Here is a 25858-nt window from a genome sequence, read left to right on the forward strand (position 1 = left end):
TCCTTTGAAGTAAAACATTATCATAAAAAAGGTCGGTTTGGTAGATACAAAGGAAGAAAGTGGTTGATAAGGGAAGTCCTATGGAGTTTGCATCCATTATCTACTCCTATCTAATGTTCTCTATACAAAGAAAAAGGCCGATAAACCATCGAACACAGGTAAGACAAGACACAGAGCAGTAACACGGGATTGAAACAGAGCACGGGCTAGAGAAGAAGAGACTTAGAGCGCAACATTCACATCGTCGTCTTCCTCCTCCTCCTCCTCCTCCTCTTCCTCGTCGGTCGACAAATGCGCCAACCAGCAGTAGCCATGCAGGTGGCCGTTAACGCATACGAAGTAGTCCAAGCTGCCTTCGTGGGAGCCCAGCCTCCGGGAGGCGCTCCGGGGCACGAGGCCTGCGGCCGTCATGCTCCACACGCGGGCGCCGCAGTAGGGGCAGCGCACCCCGGCCTCCAGCTCCGCCTGCTTCCCGATCAGCCACGCCCGCGTCCGAGACCGCATGAACCCCCGGAACACCCCCCGGTAAGCGCCGAGGTCCTCGTCGCCGCCGCGGCTGGACTCCCGGTGCTCGCAGGGGTCGCTGACGAATAGCAGGTCGCCCCAGCAGCGGCGGGCGAGGAAGGATCGGCCGGAGGTCTTGGAGAAGCGGGAGGCGGGGACGAAGTGGCCCGGGGCGGGGCGATCGAGGGTGAAGAAGCGGGTGGGCGCGGCGCAGCCGCAGCAGAAGAAGAGGAGCTTGGCCAGGGCGTGCCACCCGCCACCTAGCCTGCCACCTGGCGCGGCACCCACCGAGGTCAGCGCCGCGACCATGCGCGGGGCCCGGGCGAAGCAGAGCTCCCGGAAGAGCACCCGGCCGGCGACGGCGCGGAGGCGGCGGCTCACGCAGGCCGCCACGCAGATGACGTGCGGGTCCCAATCCATGCTGCGGAACACCAGCATCAGCACCCTCTCGTCCAGTATCCCCCTGTTCGCGTCGCTGCTGCTGCTGCTGTCGCCGCCGCCACCGCAGCCGCCACTATTTCTATCTTCCGCGGTGGCAGTGCGCGTCGATGGGTTGGAGCAAGCGTTGCGATTCCGATTCTTTCTGCTTCGCTCCATCATCTCGTCCCTGGACACCAATCAGATGCCAACTGCGGCACGGATCGACATGGGTTGGATCTCCATACGGCTCGCGTGGAGTTCAGTATAGATCAAGGGAGAAGGTTGGATTTGGTCGGTTAAAATGTCGGGAATCGGACGGGCTCCAAATTGCTGCTCTCTGCTAATCTCTTGGGTAAATGCGAGCTATATTAATAAGCAGGGACACACTGGTCGATGTAGGCAAGTATGCATTGTATCGAGTTAGGCTCGAGAATTTAGGAACAAATTGGTGGTCTAAATCGGCATGAAGCGGGTTCGGGATGCCTCGGGGACCGATATGTCTTTTGGTGGAAGGGGGGGGGGGGGGGGGGGGGGGGTGGGGAGGTTACGAAGGAAGCGACGGCCGAACACGTGTCGCCCAAGGAGTCACAGACGCGGTAAGGGTGCGTTTGATTTGCTGCAGCGTCGTCACGTGGCCGTTCGCGGGGATCCGACCGCGTGGATTCGACGGGTCTCGTGCTTTAAGATGGCCGAAGTGCAGGACACGTGGAGGCGGGAGGGCGGGGATTCTCTTATATCTTTTCCGTGGCCCAAAAAATATCTGCGTCCGCACGTGCCCTCTCCCGGATCGGGTGGAGGCGACGTGTCGAGAGGAGCGGCCCCCGCGGAGGGTTCGTACACAACGCGGGCGCGATCGTAGCCGTACACGTTCTGATGTTTCTAAGACGTGTAATCTTTTGACGCGGTGTGGTCGCCACGTGTACGAGAAAAAAGGTGGGTGCAAAATAGAATAAAATTATTTTTTTAAAAATATGTTTACCCCTCTACTCGAAGCTTTTAAAATTATTCTAAACATGGAACATATTGATCTTTCTAACCTCATTGAAAAAAAGAAAGAACACAAATATGATATTATCACATGATCAAATGTGCTTGAGAGATTGACCATCGAAGATCAAATTAATCAAACACGATGAGCATATGGTGTTACGGACGTCACTCCAAGATTATCTCAAAGCATAATACGTTCCACTCCAACCATCTTGAATATAACTATCCTTAGGGTCACTTATAAAAGAGACTTTCAGGTATGCTCTCGACACACAATTCACTTCCAGTATTGATCAACTAGTTTGACCAGACTAAACCCCAAATCTAACATGATTGTTAGAGGGGTATTTGTTGGGGATACCCCCTGATTTAGTTTTTGTATATTTGACACTTTGCAAACTATAACTTAGACTTAAATTGACTTAGAACATATCTCCGTTGGATCTAAATTATTATCCCAACTCGAACAATTATAATATGTACTAGAAGATTTGTATTGGTGTTGAAAAATCTGGGACAACATTACATGCGCGACGAAAGAACAAAAAGATAAAATCCTAAAATTCCCGTATAAAAGAAGGTTTCATCGTCGTGCAAAAGTTGATGCGTAAAAACCCGCGAAACCGAAAAACTACGCATAAGAGAATTACCTAGGGAGATCGTATATCCCTGAAAACTTGCAGATCTGTGAGAAAAGATAAAGGAGGTCAACTGTACTCCTCTCTAGCATTGATTCATACAGTAGGGGTGCGAAGATGCTCCTCAAATCATTGTCCAAAACTCTTTCTCGTGCGCACCACACAATCAAGAAGGGGCTGCCCCTGCAGTATAAGGAGGAGAGGGAGAGAGGAGAATGGGAGGAGGCAGAAAAAAAGAACCTCTAGCCTATGGGTCTTTGGTTCCATTCAATTTATAGAGGTCCCTTGTCAACTTAACACTAATGGATCATGCCATATTGGGTATTATATCTCCATCCAACTACCCAAGTCTCTTAGATTAGTGGGTCTCTACTCAATAATTTCTCATTAGCTCTTATTGGATCTTATACATATGATTCAATAATTCAGGGGCTTATTGGATATTCAATACGTTAGGGCTCCAACGGATATCTCATATCTGAACCTCTACTCGTCGCAATGCTTACCATATATGTGTGACCCTTTGGGCCTAATATCGAGCTGGTTGTTAGTCATATATGTCAGAACTCCTTTTGGCTTAGTGAATTATTATCTCCATAATAATTCACTTGACTCATTAACTATAAACGTACTAAGCCATTACGCTGCAGTCCTTAAATGATACATGGGAATCTAATCATTTGGACCTACTATCCTTAGTTACCGTGTACCTATAGTCTCTTATTCATCTAATATCCCAAAGACCGTATACCGAGCATAGTGCTGTCAGACCCATATAGTTTCTACACTAGTCTTACTCTAATCAGATTTTCCGGGAGAACTCTTTCTCTCTTAATTCGAATGACCCTAGCTAGAGATTTATCTGAGCAAGAACACATGAGATATTCCTCTATGACACCGAGAGCAGATGGATCCTCTATTGATACTCAATAGCCCATGTAAGGTTAGCTACCATTCCCGATGACTGATTGTGCTAGATTTGGAACCTCGAAACTTATAAGTCTGGTATTAAAGAGTGTAGTACTTATATAGGACATTCTTGATGTCTTAAGTCTAAGGACCAGATACACCACTGAGAAGACGAAATCGTTGTCTGACAATAAGACGTCATCAATTTTCCAACATTCCGTGAGCGGATCAATCAGTGAACTCATTCTCCAACGAACACATGCACTATATCCCTAGTGTCTCCAATGAACACATGAATTTATTATATTTTTTATATATACATATAAGTATTTAAATTATTTTAATGTAGAATTTTACCTTTGTATTATGTATATATTATTATGTTATAGGGTTATGCTTACTAAAGAAGTAGGATGAGGTGTTAACCATTAAATATCTTACGTTAAGGATTTTAAAATATTATACAGATCGATACAAATCCAATAAAGGGAATAGGAAAAATAAATTGGCATACTGATCTTGAGAACAGTTAGATAAGGTTAGGAATTTGGCAATCTCGAGGTAGGAGAAAATTTTTAAAAGTTATAAAATAAAAAAGGACGGAGAGATGATTTGAACCTTTACCTAAAAGACATAAAAGGGAAATACAAAAGAAATAATTAAACAACACATAGGATCGATCACTAGGTCGAGGAGGAGCGATCGGCTCGAACTCGGAGGGTTGTTGGGGGCAGCGATTGCAGGCAGCAAGGGCGGAGGTGCGGCAGAGGAACGAGGTAAACAATCTTATCATTACGAAGATGGGAATTTTCGAAAGTTAAAGAGTGCTCAGAGTTAAAATTCCCCCAATTTATTTATATAATTTTGCTTTTTTTTTTAAAAAAATATCAAATAGAAGCGGCTCCGAATTCGAGTTCATCCCCAACACTAGCTGTATCCGCCTCTACTATTTAACACTCGCACACGCCGATTACAACGCCGCCTCTCTCGCTCCCTCCTTCCTTCCGTCTTTTCCCCTAGCTAGGGTTTCTGTTTGCCCTTCTCCCTCTCCCTCTCCCTCTTCTTGCGATGGCGCGATACCGGAGTCGGAGCAGAAGCTTCAGCCCGCGGCGCGACAGCCGGAGCCCCCCTCGTCGCAAGTACTACGACGACCTCCGCGACCGCCGCGGCGGAGGAGGTCGGGACTACAGGGACCGGCGCTCCTCCGCCCCCTCGGGCCTCCTCATCCGCAACATCGCCCTTGACGCCAGGTCCATCGCTCCCCCTTGATCTCTTCTCTCATTTTTTATTTCTTGATTCTCTACGGTTTGCTTTTCTTTAGTCCTTGTTCTGTTTATTGCTTCCGTACCTTAAGTTTCAGTTTAAGGATAATATCTTTTTTTTTATTGCGCTGCTTATCGTACTGTCAAGTTAAATATTTGAGGCACGTATAAGTGAATGCTGAATCCACTCGTAGGACTTCACAATGTTCTGGTAATATTGATGTAAGGAAGACATGGAAGTTGAGCATACTTCATTTTGAAACAGACTTAGTTATGAAAGAATTGTGGCTATGCATAAGACAGTTTGGATTATAAAATTTTAACGGTTGGTCTAGGTCTCTAAGGGTGTTGGTTGTTTCTTGCGTTTTGGAAATATGCAGCTTGACTTCAGTATTACGTATGTTTGTAGTTTAACTAACTGGGTTTTACGTAGGTAGTAGATGAACATTTGGGTTCTTTGTTGGATTACTAGATTATAATTTTGTAATGTTTTTTATATTAGACACATTAAATCTGGCATGCTTCATAGTGGCTAATAACCTGTGTACAAGGCTCCTTTGAGGGTCGGTCTATTTAAGTAACAAACTTCACTTTACAATGATCTTATAACGTAGCAGCATGGCCTTCCAATCTTATATAATTATCATGTACGGAATCCATTTTGAGCAACGATGTTGAGAACTTATCCATGTTCATGTTTTCACATCCTTCCAAGTCCGAAAATAGATTTGAACAATGCTTTATTAAGTATGTGGAAGCTTGCTATTCACTGCACTCTCCTCCTTCATTTGTTATTGCCATCAAATCAAACAAGTAGTGGGAAGGAGGCTGGAATAATTAAGTCAAAAGGAAAAAACAGTTGGTTTTACTCCTAAATCTCCAAGTAAGTTTGGTGAAAACATGAGATGTTATACAATTTATTATTTAAGCACTAAATAAGTGTGATCTATTGATCCACCCAATGCAGTCCTTGTTTGATATTGGTTCTCTGTGAACATCATCCAATTGACAGCCCATATAATTTGCAATTTGATTATTGTTGTGTAAAACATCGCTGAGATAGGCAAGAGTTTAATTGAAAATGAAAACTAGGGTGAGATGTGATTGCAAACTAAAAGGCAACTAACATCACCATTTCCAGGCTAGCATTTGCTTTTGGAAAGTCCATAAAATTTTTTTATTGGTTTTTTACTATTGCGATTGAAATGGTTTGTTGAGTTGGTAATTAGGTCGGAGAAAAGCAAACATGGCTTTCTTTTAAATTAGCCAATGATATCATGCATGGTTGATAAGAATTGTAATTTTAGAATTTATAAAAATACTAAATTTGAGGTGTTTCAGCTAGAAAATTGATGCTTATAAAAATGCTAACTTTCCATCAATTTAAATTAGAGATTTAAAAGTGTGATAAACATAGATGGTTAATAAATTTCAAAATTTCTAGTTTCATTTCATAGTTCTATTTTTGCTTCTTTTTATTTTTTTTAGAACTATTCAAAATTTTATGATTTTGAATTCTTTTTTGGACTGATCTGTAGAACTAGCATATTATAATCTTGCTTCGGTTTCTGATCTCCAAGCCATTGTGTGCTATACAAAAATGTATTTAATTTATGATTATCTTGATATTTTATCAGTTCATGCAATTGTCTATGAGATCGAGTGTTTCTGGTTTCTGTTGGTTTTAGATGCAAATGAAGACCAGTGCTACCACGTTCCTTACTGTAGCTTCTACGTTAGTGGTGTATTTGCAAACTTTATTTTCTTTGTTTCTAGATGTATGATGGTCATGTTTATTATGCAATAAAATTTGCTTATTTGTTAATCTCTTGTGAGTTTGATAATAAATGATGTTGCTGTTATATGCAGGCCAGAAGATCTTCGCATTCCATTTGAGCGTTTTGGTCCTGTGAAGGATGTCTACCTGCCAAAGAATTACTATACTGGGTATATTTTGTTGTTGCCTGTAACCAAATTGTTTTTTCCTACTCTTATTATTGGCAAAGATTAGCTATGTAGCAGTTTGGCTTGTATGTCGCTATTTAATTTCTGATCTAATGGCCAGCTATGCACATGCTGTTCTTGTGCGGATCCACTGTTTGAGAACCTCAGAGTTAAGTGCAAATTTCAGCCATGATAAACTGCATGTATGGGGAAAAAGACATGTAGTTACTATTTCAAAGTTCAAATGGCCACAGTTATGTTTTTTTTTATGAGATGGTTGGTTACTTTCTCAAATTTCTGCTATAAGTGAATAACATAAAGCAAAAAAAATTCAGCTTCTAAAATTGTCAGTTTTTTTCTTAGTTCAGCTACTTCTATTCACATGCCAGAAATATTTTGTTAAATAGATTTAGGTCCCTACCACTTAAATTATTTTTATTGTTTGTTATATTTTAATTGATGGTGAGAATTACTAGATAGGTGAGATAGTGAACTTTAAGATGATGAACATATAAAGATCCCTTTACGTGGATGAGGCATTTGATGGAAATCCTAGTGATTTTTTTTTTAATCAGAAGATTGCCTGAGACATCTTTGTGGGTTAATGTGATGCTGACAAGAAGTACAACTGGCATTATTCTTTTTTAGAATTGTATTTCAAGTTCCTTCTTGCATACTGTAGTTTGTTACTGCCATGAAGATGATAAGGTCCACACTAGTGTGTGAGGTCTCTGTGCTGCAAGGAATTGTTTGCCTTGGTGTGAACTGTGCATGATTTTGCCCTTTTATTTTTAGCAATTTAAGATAACATCTTGCATCCATAAAGGTTGGCAAAGGATATCCCAGATGGAGTGATTTATTAAGGCAAGTTATTTATGAGGGTTTTGTGCAAGAATCATAATCTGGTTTGTAATCTATGGAAGTATGGTATTCTACTATAACCTGCCTGTTCTTTATTTTGTTTTCTTGGAGATGCCCACAGGTCTTGCTGCTAGCTTAACCACTTTAATAGGTTCTCATGTACATTGGAGGATTTAACTCCACACTGATTTGTTACCACAGTAGTCCTCTTCCTCCAATAATACAAATTTTTTTCATTACCACATTTCTTGGGCATTGGTCCTCTTTGTTAGTAAACTCTTTAACTGATGATAGATCACCATAATTCAAGTTTGTAGTTATGCTCATGACATGATGGGCATGTGGATGGTACCAATTATATGCTGTAATAATTGGGCTTTAGTAGAAGCCTTTTATTTGATAATCTTAACCCCTTTTTGTTTGTCTACTCCAGTTGGCACCAAAACAAAGTATGAGTGGTGATAGGTGATGAAAATGGAGCTAAGGGAGCTTATGAGAAGGGAGTAGCGGAGATATTTGTCATGGACAATTAGTTGTGGCCAAAATCAGTGATTTAAAAAGCGCTAGGCGCCAAAAGACGCCAAGGTCCAAAAACGCCCGAGGCGCTAGGCGCTCGCCCGAGTGAAGCGAGGCGCTAAAATATAAAAATATATAATATAATTAATAAATATAATTATTTAAAATTTTAAATAAAAATATGCTATTAAATTAAAAAAATCTAAGATACAAAATCACAAAATTAATAACATTAAAATCAAAATAATATATCATAAAATTAATAACATTAAAATCAAAATAATATATTATTAATCTATTAATGAAAATTAATCATTTCAAAATTCAAATAAACTTAATATTAAGATTTAAGAGTATACTGAGCAGTCTGAGCTTGACGGAGAAAGGAAGCAGCGTCGGCAGCGGCGAGCGGCGGGGGGAAAAGGAAAGGGAGCGGGAGGCGCGAGTAGCGGGAGGGCTCGCGGGAGTCGCGAGCAAAGGGAGGGCTCGCGGCAGGCGCGAGCAGCGGGAGTCGCGAGCAGAGGGAAGGCTCGCGGGAGGGCTCGAGGGAGGCGCGAGCAGCGGGAAGGCTCGCGGGAGGGCTCGCAGGAGACGCGAGCAGCGAGAGGGCTCGCGGGAGGGCTCGCAGGAGGCGCGAGCAGCGAGAGGGCTTGCGGGAGGCGCGAGCAGCGGGAAGGCTCGCGGGAGGCGCGAGCAGCGACAGCGGCGAGCAGCGTCAGCGGGAGCAGCGGCAGCGAGCGACGAGATCGCGATCGCGATCGAGAGCGGCAGCGGCAGCAGGTTAGTGTTGGGTTAGGGTTAGGGTTGGGGTTATATCGGTTTAGTTGGTTCGATTGAACCAACTAACAACCGAACCAGACCTAAAATTCTGGTTCGGTCGCCTTGGTTTACCCAGGCGCTCGCCCGAAGCGCCCAGCGCCTGGGCTCGGGCGAGCGCCCAGGCGGCGCCTGGGCTCGGGCGAGCGCCCAGGCGGCGCCTGTTTGAAGCGCACCGCCTGGGACATTAGCGAGGCGCTCGGGCCTCGCCTCGCCTCGCCCGAGCGCCTAGGCGAGCGCCCGAGCGCCTTTTGCAATCACTGGCCAAAATTAAGATCCTCAGTGGTGATGTCCAAAGCTTAGTGTGTACTATCTGCCTAGGAGTTGGCATTTAGAATTATATCTTTCCAACCATACCCTGGCCATCAAGGAAAATTCTATCCATGTACTTTTGATCTTTAATGTAGTTGCTCTTCACAAGACTTGTCTGATGATCCTTTAATTTTTTCCTTTTTTATGATTACTTTAATGTACCAAATAGAGGTCCGTTTACTTTAATGCCATAGGAAGGTGCAAATTATGTTAGTCGAAGAAGCTGAGCATTGGTGATGTAGTGATAACGTAAGGAGGTGGATGTCATTTTTGTAAAATCAGAGATATGGCATTTCATGGATTCTAACGGACATGTTAGTGGTGTATGATTGGAAGGTTGTGGTGTTTTGGGAGAAGGCTTATCGGAGGAGAATTTTACAAGGATGAGAGAATAATTGAAGACCGAAGAGTGTTTGCAGGATTTGGTGATCCACGCCTATTGCTGTTGAGGCTTACAGAGAAGTTGACTTTAATGAACTCAATGGTGGCAAGAGATCAAGCTGCTAAAAATAGAAAAGAATAGACACATTGCTACCATATGGATCTTGTAATTCACATGGGAGAAGACAATTCTATTTGATTTTCTTTTCCTTAATAAGAGAACATTGACAATATTGAGTCATTGCATTTAAAAGCTAAGTGCTTGCCATTTGTTCAGTTAGGTGGTTTTGTTGTCTACTCATTTAAAATGCATCATGGATATAATTTGAATTGAAAACACATATTTGGTGCTGTATTGTTGATAGAAACTTCTTATGTATGACAAGGGTTCACTCTTCTTAATAAGGATGATATGGAACCACTTTGACTTTGTACGTTGATCATGTACATCTTTATTACCACGTGTTATATTATTTGTTTGATGTCTTTTTATCATTTTTTAATGTCAAGCCTTTAGAATTTCATATTTGGATGTCATGGTTGTTTCATGAAATTGGTGATTGTAGAACCTGTTTTGTTATTAAGTATCTTGTTTCAACACTTGGAAACATGCTTAGAGTTTGAAGGAGCTTGTGGAGTATTGGACTTGATGCACTATGCTGGCATGGTATTAGCATGGGGATTCTTGCGTTGCTGGTTAAGTCCGATACTATGAAGGTCTCCTAACATGTTATGAAGTTCATCAATATGTTTTATATGAATTTCAATGTGAAGAGCTGGAGTGTAAAGTGTGGGGCTCTCTTAACATGTCATCAGGAGACCAGAGTGCCAGGAGTTTTTGAAAAAAGAAGGCCTTTGTTCAAAATATAGGTAATCATGAAGATTCTAAAAAAATAGGCTAGGATTAGAATGCTATGTAAATGAAATAATTGTCTTGCTAAACTCTCAAGACCTTTTATTTGAGAAAATTAGGTTGTTTGCGTGGACTTTATTGTATAGTGTCAATGATGATCTGCACATTGGTCACATTCTTTTTTTCCTAAGGATAGAAAATGGTTATCACTTGTTGTATTAAGGGTAGGAAATAAAAGGTATAAGATCAGGGAGAAAGCAAAAAAAGAAGAAATACAGATATCTACACAGGATCCTAACAAAACCTGCAACACATGCTTGCCATGGACCTCTAATTAGAGACTGTGCCTTCTATTGCAATTGGATTAATTTCCTTGCCAAAAATTGATTTGCGGTTCCAGAAGGCTCCAAATGGTATTAAGTTTTAGGTTATAATTTGTCAAGTATCACTCTTTAACTATATATTGTAAATATCAAGTGAGAGAGGTTACGTTTTATTGAACCATCCTGTAAAGATTTTGCATTAACAGAAAGGACGTTAGTTTGGGGGCCTTGGCAATCATTTGAAGCCTACCAGATACCACATTGTTAACCATAGGATTTTTGGAGGCGACTATCTTGATCTTTTTCCCTTCTTGTTTATACTCTTTGTCTCTCTATATTTTTCTTTGCTTTGTTTTGCCTCTCGTGTAGGCATGCTTGTGTTGGCACAGCTGCTAATGGAAATGGGCATGCATGATACCAGTATTTAAGAGTAATAATAGTCAATTACTGAATCTTTAATATATCTGCTCTATTTTATGGCCACTTGTTTAGATTAATCTCGTATGTAAATCCACACTGCTGAAAGATACTCAATATGTGTGCAAACTTTGGGAGGCTTTTTATGGATAAAGATGTTTCAAGTCTTGGGCATTGATTGAGGCACAAATTTTCTTAGGAATGCATTGTAAGCAAATGCTGGACATCTATAGTTATGCACTGCACCATTGAAGCTTTATACCATTTGAGGACGTTGCAAAGACGAAGTGGCATGTGATAGAAAACACAAGAAACCAATGGTTTTTTCCCTCAAAAGATTAGCAGCTGACTAGCATGTTCGTTATTTGCTTATATACCAGAACTCCTGACAAATCTTATGCCCCTTCAACAAAGACCTGAAAGTACGAAAAAGAAGTAACTTTAAAGAGAAAGCTTAACAAAAGAATGTGGTTGTTTATCCTCATGACAACCAATAGATGGTTTACCATAGAAAACATAAACATCACTCTATTTGGTTTGGCTTCTTTGTCATAGAGGGTTGTTATGCACCCGCAACACCTTCGTCAATGGATCGTTCGTCACTTTTGCTTGCTTGTACATATGTTTGGCAGCATGTTTTATTTTGTTTTTTTGTTTTTGCTTAAAAACTGAGCAGGAACAATTTATAGGGTTGCAGAGCGATCGTTCACTAGTATGGGCAAAATTGCTGTAGAATGGCCTTGTTTTGTGTGCCATGACCTGTTTTCCACAAGCTGTGTTGTGGCAAAATGTTGGTCATCTCAGCACTTCAGAACCTTCCGGGTGGTATAGGGTTGGATGGGGGTTTGGGATAGTGTTGGGTGTTGATAGGATTTACAAGTTTGCACGTTTAGTTTACAGGAACTTGCCAACGTGCCCGACACTTGGTGAGCAGTCGTTTGCAGACCTGCGACTATTCGTTTTGTCTTTTAAAATCTTTGTTTTTTTTTTTTCTCTTGCACACCAAGTGTTTGTTGAATTGCTTGTAAAATTGTCCCTTTTGTGAGATGTCGGGACTTGTCTGTCGTTTATTTTTGAATTAATCAATTTGTATTTTTATAGGTCCTTCGGGACCTGAGCGAGGTTGCAACTAGGTTGACCCCTTGCAGATGGATAACACAAGGGTGTCTCATAACTTATGCAATTTTAGCTAAGTCAATGACAGTTTGGTAAATTTCTTTATGTTATGCTGCACCTGATGTGTGTTGACACTGTGTAAGGCTGTAAGTGGGTAATTTGGTGAAAGTTCTCCATCATGTGAATGAAATGGTGAAAATGATCTTTATGCACTATGGATTGACAAGTTACTTTCCTCTATTACTGCATACTTTGAAATTCGTAAGGAGCTTTTATTTCTCATATACCATGAAGTAACCTAAGGAAACCAAAAATGGATCTGTTTCAATATTAATGTTGCTGCTGTTAACAAAGTCTCATATGTGGACACTGCAACTGCAGGGAGCCCCGGGGTTTTGGATTTGTCAAGTTTCGCTATGCAGAAGATGCTGCAGTGGCTAAGCAACATATGAACCATCAGATTTTAGGTGGACGTGAGATCTCAATTGTCTATGCTGAAGAAAATAGGAAAACTCCACAAGAAATGCGTATGACGACAAGGATTAGGTGTGCTTCATGTTTTTCTTTCATGACATCATCATCTATATCCTAGATGCTATGCAAATGGTTGCAAACTGTGTTGGTCTATAATCCCATCGAATATCATGATATTACTTTTTATTTGAGGAGGCCATACATTTGGATTAAATTAATTTTTTTCAAGGAATTCAGATAGCACTCACATTTATGCTGGTGCAGTGAAAGATACATGGAAGGAAGATACAGTAGGTGTTCTTTATCCAGATCTCCTAGACGTCAATATTGCTGTGAGTATTCAGAAGTTAGCCATGTATACTGAGTAAATAATACGGTGAATGATCTTTATTGTCTTCAAATAAACTTATGATATATCATTCTCTTTTGGCAGCATATTCACGTTCCCCCACTCCACCCAGACATGAATCAAGGTCAGACTTATTTTTCTGCTTCAATATATATGTATTGGTCACCTTATTTCTCCTGTGCTATTTATAATGAATTTATTAGTAATGGTATCATTTCTTCTTGCTTCCTGCTTGTTGATCTTGCTTGGAGTTTGTGGTGGTTTAGATTTGCTTTAATTCATCTTGGATTTAGAATTATTCTTCTAGCTGTCCGTTAGGATTAATTACTGGTTCTTTGATGTGCACATGCACTGAAATTTCTGTCTACTTATATTTTTCAAAAACTAGCTTAATATTGTTATTTTGCTGCTAGTTAAATTTTATTTAGTTCATTTTAAGAAATGATTTACTGTATTCTATCATATTGGAGACAGATTTTTGTTATGTCCATTCTATACACCATAATATTTGGATTGTGTTGCAATTATCGACTAGCAGATTTTTGCGATCTCCAATCTATCCACCACAATATTTGGATTGGGTTGCAATTTGTGACATTGGTTTCACAGCCTAGGTTATGGTATGTTTGTAATCTAGAACCAAAAAAAATCAAAATATGAAAACCCTAAAAGGAAACAACAAAAAACATAATTTCTCAGTTGTAAACCGAAGAAACCAATAACCAATTGTAATTTCTCAATCGTATGGGATTAGCTTGACGAATATTTTCCTATCAGACGATGACAACAATAATCCATAAATCTCAACTATTTGAAATCTATTACATGGATCTTTTGCCACCAATGAGATGGATAAAAAATCATATATTTAATTAAGTTAAGAGTACCTAAATCTATATTTATAGTTTCTATTAAAATATTTTTAGTTTTGCTCTACCTCTCCTTATATCACTAATGGTAACTATTTCACCTCTCACTTCTGTATATCTCCTGAGCATATGTCCATGTCCATAAGTAATTGTTCACGAATAAAAATATTTTTTGTCCATGTCCATACCTAATTGGTCACGAGTAAATGTATTTTTTTTTCAATCTTTCGTAGCAACTTTATATATCCACCTCAATATTTTCATCTCAGTAACATTGACTTGTTTGTATATGTTATTTTTTAAATGCCCGCATTCCCAAAAAGCATTATTGGTCTAATAATTGTATTATAAAAATTTTTTTAATCTTAAAGTTAAGATATTCGATAATCACACAACTCTTAAAGCCCTTCATCATTTTAACAATTCTGTTTTTACTATATGAATATCATCGATCAAAGTAGGAGCAAACTAAGAAAATAAAAAGCAAGAGAGCAAACATTCATTATTATACTGTTTATTGATTAACCTTATGCTTTCATTACATGTTTGTATATACACGCATACGCATACAAGAACAACAATAATAATAAGGTTGTAAAGTCCCAACTAAGTTAAGGTCTTGATCTTGTGCCCCTATTGAACTATATAAAAATTATATTCTTAGTTAAATTAAAAGTATTTATAGTTTCTAATAATATCTTTTTAGGTCTTCCTCTATCCTTCCTCGTAACTCATATATATATTATCTTAAATGATTCTCCCTCTTTGTATACTCTATCAAAGCTACAATAATTCACAAATAAAAATGTTTTTATTTCTTTTCTTGTTCTTTTTTGTAACTCCGCACATCCAATATTCTCATTTTGACCACACTCTTTCTATATGTTATTAATTGCCTAATACACATCCATGAAGTATTGGTGATCTAACGATAGTCTTAATAAAATTTTTATTTTATTTTTATTTCAATCTAAGAGGTATCTGATGATCAATAACCCTTGGTATCCTTTTCCATTTTGATCGTCTAGTTTTTACAATATGAATAATAACAATCTTTGATCCAAGATAGTCTAAAACTTTCAATAGAGCTTCTTGTTCATCCAATTTAATTATATCCTTATGTTTACTATTTCTCGTATTACTAACCTATCTCATTTATTCAATCTTAGTCCTACTCAATTTAAAATTGTCTCTACAACTTAAGTTTAGAATAAAATTCAACTGCAATAATATCGTTAACAAATAAAATATAATAAAATATACCAAGGAGCTCTATTAAGCTTTCTCTAAATCAACAAAAACCATATATAAATTTTTTTTGTTCTTTCTATACTTTTTCATTAATTGCCTCAAAAATAGGTATCTTCCCAGTAGATTTCTTTGTATAAAACCAAATTAATTTTCGATAATAATTATTTTATATCTTATTTGATTTTCATTCACTCATTCTCGAAATTTCATAGTGTCACACATAATCTTAGTTCCTCTATAATTAGATTAGCCTTGGTATCACCCTTGTTCTTATAAATTGGTACTAAGAAGCTTTTCCACCATTTCTAAGTTTTTTTTTCTTTTCTAAATTTCAAGATTTTGTTCAATAAATTAGTCAACCAAACTATTCCTCAATCTCCTAAGCTCATCCAAACCTCAATAGGGATGATCTTATACTTTTAACATATTTTCATCTTTTTTAAAGATTTCTTAAACTCACTTGCTCTAATATCATGAACAATTTTATGATTATTAAACCTAACACTATCCTCTATATTTAAGCTAAGTTATTTGTAAAATATTCATTAAGTAATTTATAAAAATAGTTTTTTCATCTTTGAAAGTCAGTTGGATCTTGGAATTCAGATGGTTTGGATCACTACATGACACCAAAGACATTGGTGCATTTAGTTTCTGATATCTCAGATATTGTAATGCATGTTCTTGCAACTTGATATATGAAATTATGTAATCATGGCGATGTTTTGACTTTTGAGTTATATAAGACATGTCGATATGGTCAGTAGTTGCTCAATGTCGATGGTTTCCTTTAGGATGATATTACTGAAGCTGATGAAGTTTCAAATGAAGCTGCATTTTCCTCTGGCTTTGCTTTCTTTCTTCAGTGCCTTTGGAAGATGAGTTAATTCTGGAGGCAAGATAATACTGTAACTAAAAGTAAAAAGTAACCCTTTTTTTTTGTAGCTTTTATGACTAGAAGTAAAAAAGTAACTCTTAAAGTGCTTGTAGAATTTCCAAGTCTAATTACCAGTTACATTGACATGCAACCATTTCTTTGATATTTGATAATTATTGATAGATTGCTTCATGTTCTTCAGAAAATATGAAATGATTTTTTATGTTGCTCATGCAGATCATAAAAGTGAAATGGGATTGTAAAGAATCAAAGATTATTTAAAAAGAAAAGAGTGTGACTCTAAAGTTGTTGGCTAGTTGATTGACTTGTTTGAAAGCTATTGAAGAAGTTTCAGTTCCAATTTTCAACAACAGTGGTTACAGATTGCAGAGTTTGGTAGAGATACTACAACACTTGAGAACTTCCTTTTCCCCTTTTAGAAAGAACTTTCAGTTTCATGTTTTGCATTCTAAAGATGATGTTTGCTTTTGTATACTATCCAGTTACGAAAGAAACTATAGTTAAAGGTTCAAGAGAGACAACCATGGCCTCCAGTGAATAAGCCGAAAGACAAACTAGGATGATCTCCAGAGAATGGAAGCCCATCGAGATAGCATAATTCTTGATGGTGGTCATACCTGAGTTGAAAGTTAACAGAGTGATCAATAAGCAAGTACACTGTTTAGGAGAATAACCAACACATGCTTGGATCAAAGTTGCATATCTCTGTTCAGGAGTCCCTGTGATATGTGGTAGGTAGAAATCAATGTCGAATACTTAATCCGGTTTGGAGAGAGACTTTTAGTCGATGTTATGGCACACTGTTAAACTACCATATATATTTGAACACACCTGCTTTAGATTAGGCTATTCTTCCTTATAGTAAGATTGGCGAGAAGTTGCCCTTCCATTGCAGATAATTTTGTGTCATGATATATTTAGTTGCCATCCATAGAGATACACCGGCCGATGGTTTTTTGCTTACATATCATGCTGCGAATTTCGTTATTAAGTGATGCTTATGGATGAATGCAGGGATAATGGCCGGAGCAGTAAGGATAATTATTACTCTCCACCGAGATCCATCTCCCCGTCTCCACAGAATGATAGGGATTATAGGTCGCATGATAGGAGGGATGATGATAGGGAATACAGGTCCCATGATGATGAAAGGGATTACAGGTCGCATCATCAATCTCCAAGTCCTGCAGGAAATGGCCCGAGCCCATCAAGGTCATGATCCTACAGGTGAGGGTGATCTTCTCTCTCATTGTTGGCTACTGAAGAAGTTCTCACTGTTGACTCGACTCATGCAGCCCTCGGTGAGCGCTGGAGGAGGCATTGCAGCTGCATCTAGAGATGGCATTATGAAGCCTGGTGATACATTAGAAATAGGCAAATCTGTATGCAGAAGACATGGATAATCCTGGAATTTCAAGTTTTCCTTAACTTGATGTTATGAATTCAGATGTACCTCTACCCAATATCCATTCCCGAAAGCATGAACTTGGTACCTTGAATCTTTATCTTATTTCCTTGCGAGCAAATGTTGCATTTCAGATGATGATCATGCCCTGTCTCGTGCTTCGTTCAACGCCCAAATGGTTGTTACATGTGGGATATTTTACTTTAGGGAAGTGCAAGTGATGTCTCCGAGTTCTTTTATGCTTAAGATTTGTGTGCCCTCTATATTTACATCGTAATTTCTCAGAAACACCGTCCGGTGGTGTGTTATTAGCAGTTCATAACTTGGCTGGCCAATCGAATTGTTCAGATCAGAAACTCTTCTTCGAGGTATGGTATTAATTTCAGATATTTGCATAATTTTCTTTTGACTTGGTTGGAAGTTTTCATTTCTGGCAAGCTTAGCTTGCTCGTTCCTTTTTTTTTTTTTTAAGAGTCATATGAAGAAATTTGTGAAAATAGAAACAAATAATATATAAAAATGCAATGCCTAGAATTGGACCTATAAAAAAACATTGGTTTGGTGTGATATTGATGAATCGTTTTTACAAAATATACTAATTTACACGAGCAAAGCTCTCTACTTGCATCTCCTATAATTGGAAGTGATATCTTCAATTAGTAAGTAATAATCCGAAGTAATATATTCAATTAGTAAGTAAACACATCGATCAAATATGGCTTGAGGTAGAATTTAAACCTCACCGGTTGAAGAAATATTTGACAAATGATATTGTACTACATTATCCTCACCTAACTTCTTTTTAAAACAAGAAATATGAAGAATTGGATGTATATTAAAGCTTGCTAGTAAATCCAAGCGATATAAGGCTTAAGGTTAAAATCGAAGGAAAACCCAATGGCATATTGTAAACTCTCGCTCGTTGAATCTCGGATTTTGATGATGAAATCAATCGGTAAATTATTTGATCTAATACATGTGTTGAGATAAATATGCAGGATTAACTACGATAGCAGTAAGGCGTAAAGCAGATGATGGGCCGGAGTCGAAGACTCAGACGATATACCGGGAGCTGGCCAAGAGTTCATCGTGAGATCACCGGAAGCACGTTGGAAGACTCACCGAAAGCTCGTCGGAAGATCGCCGGAAGACTAGCCGAGAGTTGGTCGGGAGTTCGCCGGAAGCTCACCGGAAGACTCACTGAAAAGTTCACCGGAAGATCGCCGAGTGAAAAATCGACGAACCATGCTTGCCTTAATCGTAGTTAGAACGATAATTAGAGTTGATTTGGGAGGTAATCCCATCAATTCTATTAGGGGCCAACTGGGCTCGGAGTTGGGCTGGTTTGGGCCGGAGTCAAGGCCCAACCAGGATACTGAATTCCTGGCCGACAATGGTATCGCTTGGAAAATAGCACCCCATGTGGTCTGGCCGGTGGCAATGCCGGCAGTTATTACTACCAACGATGGTACCGCCCCTGTCAGGCGGTGGTACCACTAGAGCTCGGTCTCCTAGTTATGTCAGACGGTGGTACCGCCCAAATTGAGCGATAGTACTGCGCAGCGTCAGATGTCAAGCGGTAGTACCACCCAGTAATAGCGGTGGTATCGCTAGTACCCCGAAAATCCGGGATGAGACACTTTTTGGCTCCATTTTTTAAAGCCATTAGGGCCTATAAATACCTCACCATTTTCAGCATGAAAAGGCACCGAAGTGTGTTATAATCTTGAGTTATTGGGGTGTACAAGTGTTGTAAACAAGTGCTAGAGTTCTCCTCCTCCCTTTCTAAGTTTTGAGATCATTGAAGAGAGGTGTGAGACTTGTAAGGGTTCTCTCCTAAACCCGTGAAAAGGAGAAAGCGCCGTAAAAAGTAGTTGGTCTTCACCTATTGAATGAAGGCCTTTAGTGGACACCGGAGACCTCATCGGAAGAGGAATCCGATAGTGGATGTAGGTCACATTGACCGAACCACTCTAAATCTGGTTTGCATTTCGTTTTAAGCAATTTTCTTTAACTGCAAATCATTTCATAGCAAAATGCTTCTTCTCTCATCTTGCTTTCACTACACTTATACTCTCTTACGTTTTAAAGTTAATATCTTTCCGAATCGATTTCCTTCGAATACGAAATATTTTCTGAAATCGCGTTGCACTAATTTACCCCCCCCTCTTAGTGCCGCTCTTGATCCTAACATTGCTCACTCTAGGAAGTTTGCTTCATTCTAGCTAGTGAGAATACGAGATTATCTCTTTGAAGTTGAATAATCTTATCCCTATCAAAGAATTCCTTATCCACTTAATTAATCTTAAAAGAACTATTTTGTAATCATGAGAGAAGATCGATCATAAACCATTTCAAAAGGAATTATTTTAATAAAAGAATAATATATGGTATTATTCTACCATTCTGCCAAGGAAATTGTTTTATCCACTAGTTTGATTTATTCATCACTTCTAAGATAGTTTTCTAGACATCTATTCATCACTTCTAACGAAAAAAATAAATAAAAATAATAATCCCTAATTGGCTACATCAAAGGATTTTTTTCACAATTAAAAAATTAAACTCAAAACTAAATAAAAAATAAAGATTAATATTAAATTCTTAAATTAAGGAATCCTAACACTGTAAACTTATGTTTTCTCCTTCTGTCTGAAGAAGTGCCAACACTAACAACCGGCCAAGAAAATTTGGTGAATACAAATCATCTCCTCACTCATCATTCTTGGCTCTCTTTAATTTTCACCTTCACACAAAAGCTTACCTGGCTGTGGACTACTGAAAGAAAAATCATTAAACAAAATCCAAGTAAATTGTCTTGTACATTATCAAAATACTTTCTGAAATCTTTTGATTCAAGAAAGGTATTTGTACAAAAAAAAAAAAAAAGACTCGAAGAATTCTGGATCACTAATGAGGCCTGGCTTTATATGGGACTGGAAAATAGTCTAATTTATACTGGAGCTCAATCTTAGAAAGAATACATTATATATGAATGTATATAATTTATATATACTATTTTTATTTGTTCTCTAACCACCTACTTGAGTAGTCTGGAAGTTTTGGGGGAGTAATTGGCTGCTTTCACTGCGCAATGCTGGTGTCCTGCTTCTAAACATGTGCTTTCTGCACCGCTGAAATATGCCATCATACATGAGATCAAATTGTGCTCCTGCTCTCTCCCGATGCAAGATGAAAAAGATGTGATCGGCTTCAATGATCTTATAGTACCTGAAAGAACATCAAAAGAATTTTTCGCTTAATACATGAATCCATGACATTAATTGTACATATAACAATAACAAGGAGGACATACAATCTTGACTATTTTGAGTTAATCCTATGTATCTTTTGCCATCATTGTGTTCCGTAGAAAATTATATCTTTAGTTAAATTGAGAATATTTAAATATTTATCTATAGTTCTTAGTAAAATTTTTTAGATATCCTTCTACCTCTCATCGTACTATTGATAGTAATTTTTTTTTTAAAACTACAACATCTATGGGTATCTTTAATATATGCCTATATCATTTTAAATATTTTTTTTTATTTTACTCACCATGAATGGTTCACTTAATTGTCAATGAAAGAAAGAAAATATTTTTTCCTAATTTTTCTTATATCTCAACACATTCATCTCAATAATACAAACTATATATATAGATTTTTAATTACTCCACGTTTAGATTTACAAAATATTGCATGTCTAACAATTGATTAATAAAATTTTTCTCTTACTTACTGATCCATGTTGGTACAGAAAGGAGGAGGATATTTTTGGAAAAGATCACTTTTTTGTCACCATATAAAGAAGATCTACAAAATGAAAGCTAAATAGCTGATAAAAAGAAAAGGAAAACTGAACACATGATTCTTCACTTAAAAAGCAGTAACATCAAGCACTGAATAGCATGCACTTTTCTCTTCTTTTTTATTTTTATTTTGTGTAATATACACACCTGCACAACTTCTCTCTGAGACATAGTCTGCAAACGATATTACTTACATAAAAAGAATATATATCATACAAATTCTAGCCTAGGTCACTGTCATGGCTGGTTCAAAATATCATGTTGGTGACTTCAAGTTTCAATTACCTCTTTTAATTTAAAAGAAGAAAAAAAAAAAACATGAAGTGCTTAACGCCACCTCAAAACATTGATTGTCAACATATGATTTGATGTCAAATCTGATCTGAGTAACCCTATTATTACTTGCAATCTGTTGGTTTTTAATTCTAATTTTCTTTTTCAGGTTCATCAGCTTCTGCTAGAAAAATGGGCACAGCATGGTAACTTAGTCACTGTGAATACCTTTATTTAAAATGCTAATTATCCAATAACAATCCTTTAACACTGTGAAAATGTTGTGATGCAATGTTTTGTTCTCAGTACAAAGGGAAAAAAAATGAAAACTATAGACTGATGCAATGCAGTGATTGAAAAAGGCACTCGGGCGAGGCGAGGCGAGGCCCGAGCGTCTCGCTAATGTCCCAGGCGACGCGCTTCAAACAGGCGTCGCCTGGGCGCTCGCCCGAGCCCAAGCGCTGGGCGCTTTGGGCGAGCGCCTGGGTAAACCAAGGCGACCGAACCAGAATTTTAGGTCTGGTTCGGTCCTGGTTCGGTTGTTAGTTGGTTCAATCGAACCAACTAAACCGATATAACCCCAACCCTAACCCTTACCCAACCCTAACCTGCTGCCGCTGCCGATCCCGATCCCGATCGCGATCTCGCTGCTCGTCGCTCCTGCTCCCGCTGCCACTGCTCGCCGCTGTCGCTGCTCGCGCCTCCTGCGAGCCTTCCCGCTGCTCGCGCCTCCAGCGAGCCCTCTCGCTGCTCGCGCCTCCCGCGAGCCTTCCCGTTGCTCGCGCCTCCCTCGAGCCCTCCCGTTGCTCGCGCCTCCCTCGAGCCCTCCCGCTACTCGCGCCTCCCGCGAGCCCTCTCGCTGCTCGCGCCTCCTGCGAGCCCTCCCGCGAGCCTTCCCGCTGCTCGCGCCTCCCTCGAGCTCTCCCGCTGCCCGCGCCTCCCGCGAGCCCTCCCGCTGCTCGTGCCTTCCGCTCCCTTTCCCTTTCCCGCTGCCACTGCCGCCACTTGTCGCTGCTTCCTCGTTTCTCCATCAGGTTCAGTATACAGTATACTCTTAATATTAAGTTTATTTGAATTTTGAAATGATTAATTTTCTGTTAATAGATTAATAATATATTATTTTGATTTTAATGTTGTTAATTTTTATTTATTTGAAATTATTAATTATATTATATATTTTTATATTTTAGTGCCTCGCTTCGCTCGGGCGAGCACCTCGGGCGTTTGTGGACCTTGGCGCCTAGCGCTTTTTAAATCACTGATGCAATGCTGCTATCAACTAAGCAAGCTTAAAATACACAATTTTAATACATACAAGACATGAAGAATGAAATATATGAAGTAGGAAGTGCTCTATATACTTTTTTAAGGACTACAAAATGTACGGTATGCTGAAATGTAATGCTATCACATGAGATAAAGAAGCAGAGTTGGAGTACAAACCAGATTCCTGGCTGCAAAGGAAGGCATGTCGAGTCATCCACAACAAGAAGGCTCGGGTGCTCTACAGGAAGGCGAGGATGAGTCATGGATATTGTGTTGAGAGCTCCATCATTGTCTTCCCAATCTTCGTCTCTGTGCCAACTCCACCAGATCGCAGCTTAGAACTCAAAAGAACATTAGCTTGCATTGGTCAATCGCTCACTCACCTGTAGCCTTTGTAAGGCAATGATGCATTGCGAGGGAAACGCCACCGGCACATCTGCAACACCCGAAGGAAGAGCAATGGATGGACGCCCAAAATGGTGGAGGGAACCGTGAGCCCAAATATCTTCCTCGTCCTCTTGGTTGCGTAGCTGAAGTAGAAGGTGTTGGGGAAGGTGCGGAGTCCCGAGTTGAGCTTGATGGAGCCTTCAATGGTGAGGTCCGGTAGGATCCAGTCGCCGGTGGCGAACGGCCCGGTGTTGCCTAAGAGCAGCTCAGCCAGACCTGAGACGCCGGTCTTCCTCCATCCCATCTCGAAATGATCGAACCCGAAGTTGTAGTAGTTCTTGAGCCATGCAATGTCAAACCAGTCGAAGAGTGTGACCCCAATGCGACAGAGCTGAAGCAGACATATCGACTTCATCGTCCTTCCATTTCCTGGTCTGCAACAGAAGAAACCCGACATGAAGTCATCCATCCATCAAGAACTTGCTGGAGGAATCCTGATGACTCACCGCATGCCGTCGTAATATGTTCGGATGGTTCCGTTGATTGCGCCGGAGAGGGAGGTGATGCTCAGCACCCAGTCCTCGGAAGTGTCGTAGCCGCTGAATGCCTGCAACAAGGAACATGTTTGATTCAGGGAAGTGGAGGAGGAGGAGGAGGAAGAGGGAGGAAATGGAGGCACCTTCTCGGCAAGCATCTGCTGCAGCACCCTGGCAACCTGCACGCCTGCGGAGTGCCCGACGAAATGGACGGGGTGGTGCTCATCCCATGAAGGGTGATGCCCTAAGTCGCGGCGCAAGAAATGGATGAGCTGCAATCTAATCCGGCAGGGGCGGGAAGTGATCGGTTTCTGCCTTACCTCGTTCGTAGATCTTCCCGAGCTGTGCGTGACCAAAGTTCCTGCTGTGTTCTTCTCCGTAGTCCACTTGCCCTCCCTTCAGATAGTAGAACAGTTCCCTTGCCCTGGAATCATGGAGCACAAAGGTCTCATTTTTCTTTCCCCTTTACATGAAAACCCCTTCCAATTGACCTCAAAAATGTGATCTTTGGGTAGACCTACCTGTCGTGGATGCTGGTTAGGGATCCTAAATCCGGCACCAGAACGTGGTCGTCCTTCTTCTCTGCCCCTGCGAAGTACGACAACCCTCCGAGCTTCTGCAACCCGATGAGAGACAGAGAGAGGATTCAGTACCAAATCAAGAAAAGAGAAGATAGGCTTAAGCATCGTTGACGAGGAAAGCAGACCCCTTTGCCGAAGCCGAAGATGCCGTGCACCAGAACGATCGGCGGCTGCGGCAGCGGCGTCGGAGACCCATCGAGAGCCGCTGCCTGGAGCTTGCTCCCTTCGTCCGGGTCTCCGGTGGCCAGGTTGAGGACGTTGGGGCGGAAGCAGTCCGTCAAAGCCTGAGAAAGATCCGACGCCACCGCGGTGCTGAATATGTAGAAGCCGAAGAGCAGGTGCACCGCCGCGCTGACGAGGAGCTCCGTCAGGCCGAGGATTCCGATCGACAGCCTCGCCATTTCTCGTCGCTCTCTCTCAGAGCCACCACACACCAACACTTGCTGCTCGTCTTCCAACAAGGACAGCAGAGATGAACAGGTTGTGGAGACGAAGGGAAGAGAGAAGGCAAATGGACCCCTTCCTCTTCCTCCTCCTCTCCGCCCTATCTCTCGCTTTCACATCAGCGTTTTGACGAAGGAAGAAGCGAGGAAAAGATGACTCCTTCCTTCCACTTGTAATACCACACAACCTTCCGAGTATGACAGGAAGGAAAGAAGAGAGAGGTGGGTGGGAGTTGGCAACGGGTACTCTCTGCCCCATTCATCTTTGAATCCCCAGTTTGTTTTCTCGGGTTCCGCTCCTCTCATTCCCACTCATGCTTGCTCATTGGTTGGCTTGCGAGTGCCAGGCTCACCTCTCGATCGACAAACAGGGATTTAGGGACCTAATGATAGACCAGTCGTCGAAAGAGGCGTGGGATTCTAATCCATCCACCTCAGCCTGTCGATGAAAACGGTTATAAAACTTGGATCATATCAACGAATGATTTGATGAGTCGATGATGTCGAATCCAATTTTAGTGAAGAGAGGACAACAGATGTCTTTGACTGGAGATGGGGGTTAGTTTAATTATATAGCAATTTCTTTTATGATTGGATGAATGCATAAAATAAATTGTTGTTTGCTTTCCTCTTGTGTCTATGGTGAGAGAACATTGCAGATACCCTCTTCTCTTTGAAGGTTGCAAAATGGTAGATTTATATGGATAATGATATGTATTGTTTATTTTCCTCTAGTCTGTCTGCTGTAACATGAAGTAAAAAAAAAAAAAGGTCAACGATTGATTGATTCTATTGGATGTATAGAGAGAGGGATGAAGAACGATAGATAGATAATCAACAATAAAAACCAGTGAATCAAGTTTTTATCGTCTTTTGACTTACAGCCGCGCCGCTTGGAAACGATGGAGCATATTCACTACGCGAAACAAGGGGATGGAAACAAGCCCCTTGGTTGGCCCATTAGAATCAACACCGAGAACCTCTGACTTCGGCTAGGTCAACTAGGTAGGGCGGCAGTCCATGATTGACCATGGAATAATAATAGTCCAA

General features: G+C 40.2%; 3 protein-coding genes across 4 annotated transcripts; 1 reads left to right on the top strand and 2 right to left on the bottom strand.

The window, feature by feature from the left end:
* LOC135645173 (EID1-like F-box protein 3) lies at positions 1 to 1421 on the bottom strand. The gene has a single exon (XM_065163301.1). The coding sequence runs from the start codon at positions 1102 to 1104 to the stop codon at positions 223 to 225; it is 882 nt and encodes a 293-aa protein (XP_065019373.1). The 5' UTR covers positions 1105 to 1421; the 3' UTR covers positions 1 to 222.
* Positions 1422 to 4081: 2660 nt separating this feature from the next.
* LOC135644409 (serine/arginine-rich SC35-like splicing factor SCL28) lies at positions 4082 to 17613 on the top strand. Of its 2 annotated transcripts, none has more exons than XM_065161951.1 (8): positions 4082 to 4237; positions 4357 to 4711; positions 6593 to 6670; positions 12644 to 12808; positions 13001 to 13068; positions 13170 to 13209; positions 17118 to 17330; positions 17399 to 17613. In XM_065161951.1, exons 2-7 carry the CDS (start codon positions 4530 to 4532, stop codon positions 17320 to 17322), a joined length of 738 nt encoding a protein of 245 aa, XP_065018023.1. In that variant the 5' UTR covers positions 4082 to 4237; positions 4357 to 4529; the 3' UTR covers positions 17323 to 17330; positions 17399 to 17613. The 2 variants fall into 2 exon arrangements, with proteins under 2 accessions (XP_065018023.1, XP_065018024.1); XM_065161952.1 differs by having other exon boundaries at positions 4129 to 4237; positions 4360 to 4711.
* Positions 17614 to 20284: 2671 nt separating this feature from the next.
* Positions 20285 to 25167, bottom strand: LOC135644357 (uncharacterized). The gene is made up of 8 exons (XM_065161861.1): positions 24491 to 25167; positions 24306 to 24400; positions 24105 to 24208; positions 23928 to 24028; positions 23755 to 23855; positions 23245 to 23682; positions 23039 to 23170; positions 20285 to 20739 (listed from the first exon to the last, which is right to left on the bottom strand). Exons 1-8 carry the CDS (start codon positions 24764 to 24766, stop codon positions 20541 to 20543), a joined length of 1446 nt encoding a protein of 481 aa, XP_065017933.1. The 5' UTR covers positions 24767 to 25167; the 3' UTR covers positions 20285 to 20540.
* Positions 25168 to 25858: the final 691 nt, after the last annotated feature.

This window comes from Musa acuminata, chromosome BXJ3-8 (assembly GCF_036884655.1).
Source record: "Musa acuminata AAA Group cultivar baxijiao chromosome BXJ3-8, Cavendish_Baxijiao_AAA, whole genome shotgun sequence".
Classification (NCBI taxonomy): Eukaryota; Viridiplantae; Streptophyta; class Magnoliopsida; order Zingiberales; family Musaceae; genus Musa; species Musa acuminata.

What these genes read in the sequence shown, in the direction of transcription:
- LOC135645173 (XM_065163301.1), bottom strand. Translation starts at nt 1,104, where the DNA reads ATGATGGAGCGAAGCAGAAAGAATCGGAATCGCAACGCTTGCTCCAAC.
- LOC135644409 (XM_065161951.1), top strand. Translation starts at nt 4,530, where the DNA reads ATGGCGCGATACCGGAGTCGGAGCAGAAGCTTCAGCCCGCGGCGCGAC. An exon ending in CCAAAGAATTACTATACTGG is followed by an intron (nt 6,671 to 12,643) that starts GTATATTTTGTT and finishes CTGCAACTGCAG; the next exon opens with GGAGCCCCGGGGTTTTGGAT. An exon ending in TCCTAGACGTCAATATTGCT is followed by an intron (nt 13,069 to 13,169) that starts GTGAGTATTCAG and finishes CTCTTTTGGCAG; the next exon opens with CATATTCACGTTCCCCCACT.
- LOC135644357 (XM_065161861.1), bottom strand. Translation starts at nt 24,766, where the DNA reads ATGGCGAGGCTGTCGATCGGAATCCTCGGCCTGACGGAGCTCCTCGTC. An exon ending in CTAACCAGCATCCACGACAG is followed by an intron (nt 24,209 to 24,305) that starts GTAGGTCTACCC and finishes CCATGATTCCAG; the next exon opens with GGCAAGGGAACTGTTCTACT. An exon ending in AGCAGATGCTTGCCGAGAAG is followed by an intron (nt 23,856 to 23,927) that starts GTGCCTCCATTT and finishes TCCTTGTTGCAG; the next exon opens with GCATTCAGCGGCTACGACAC.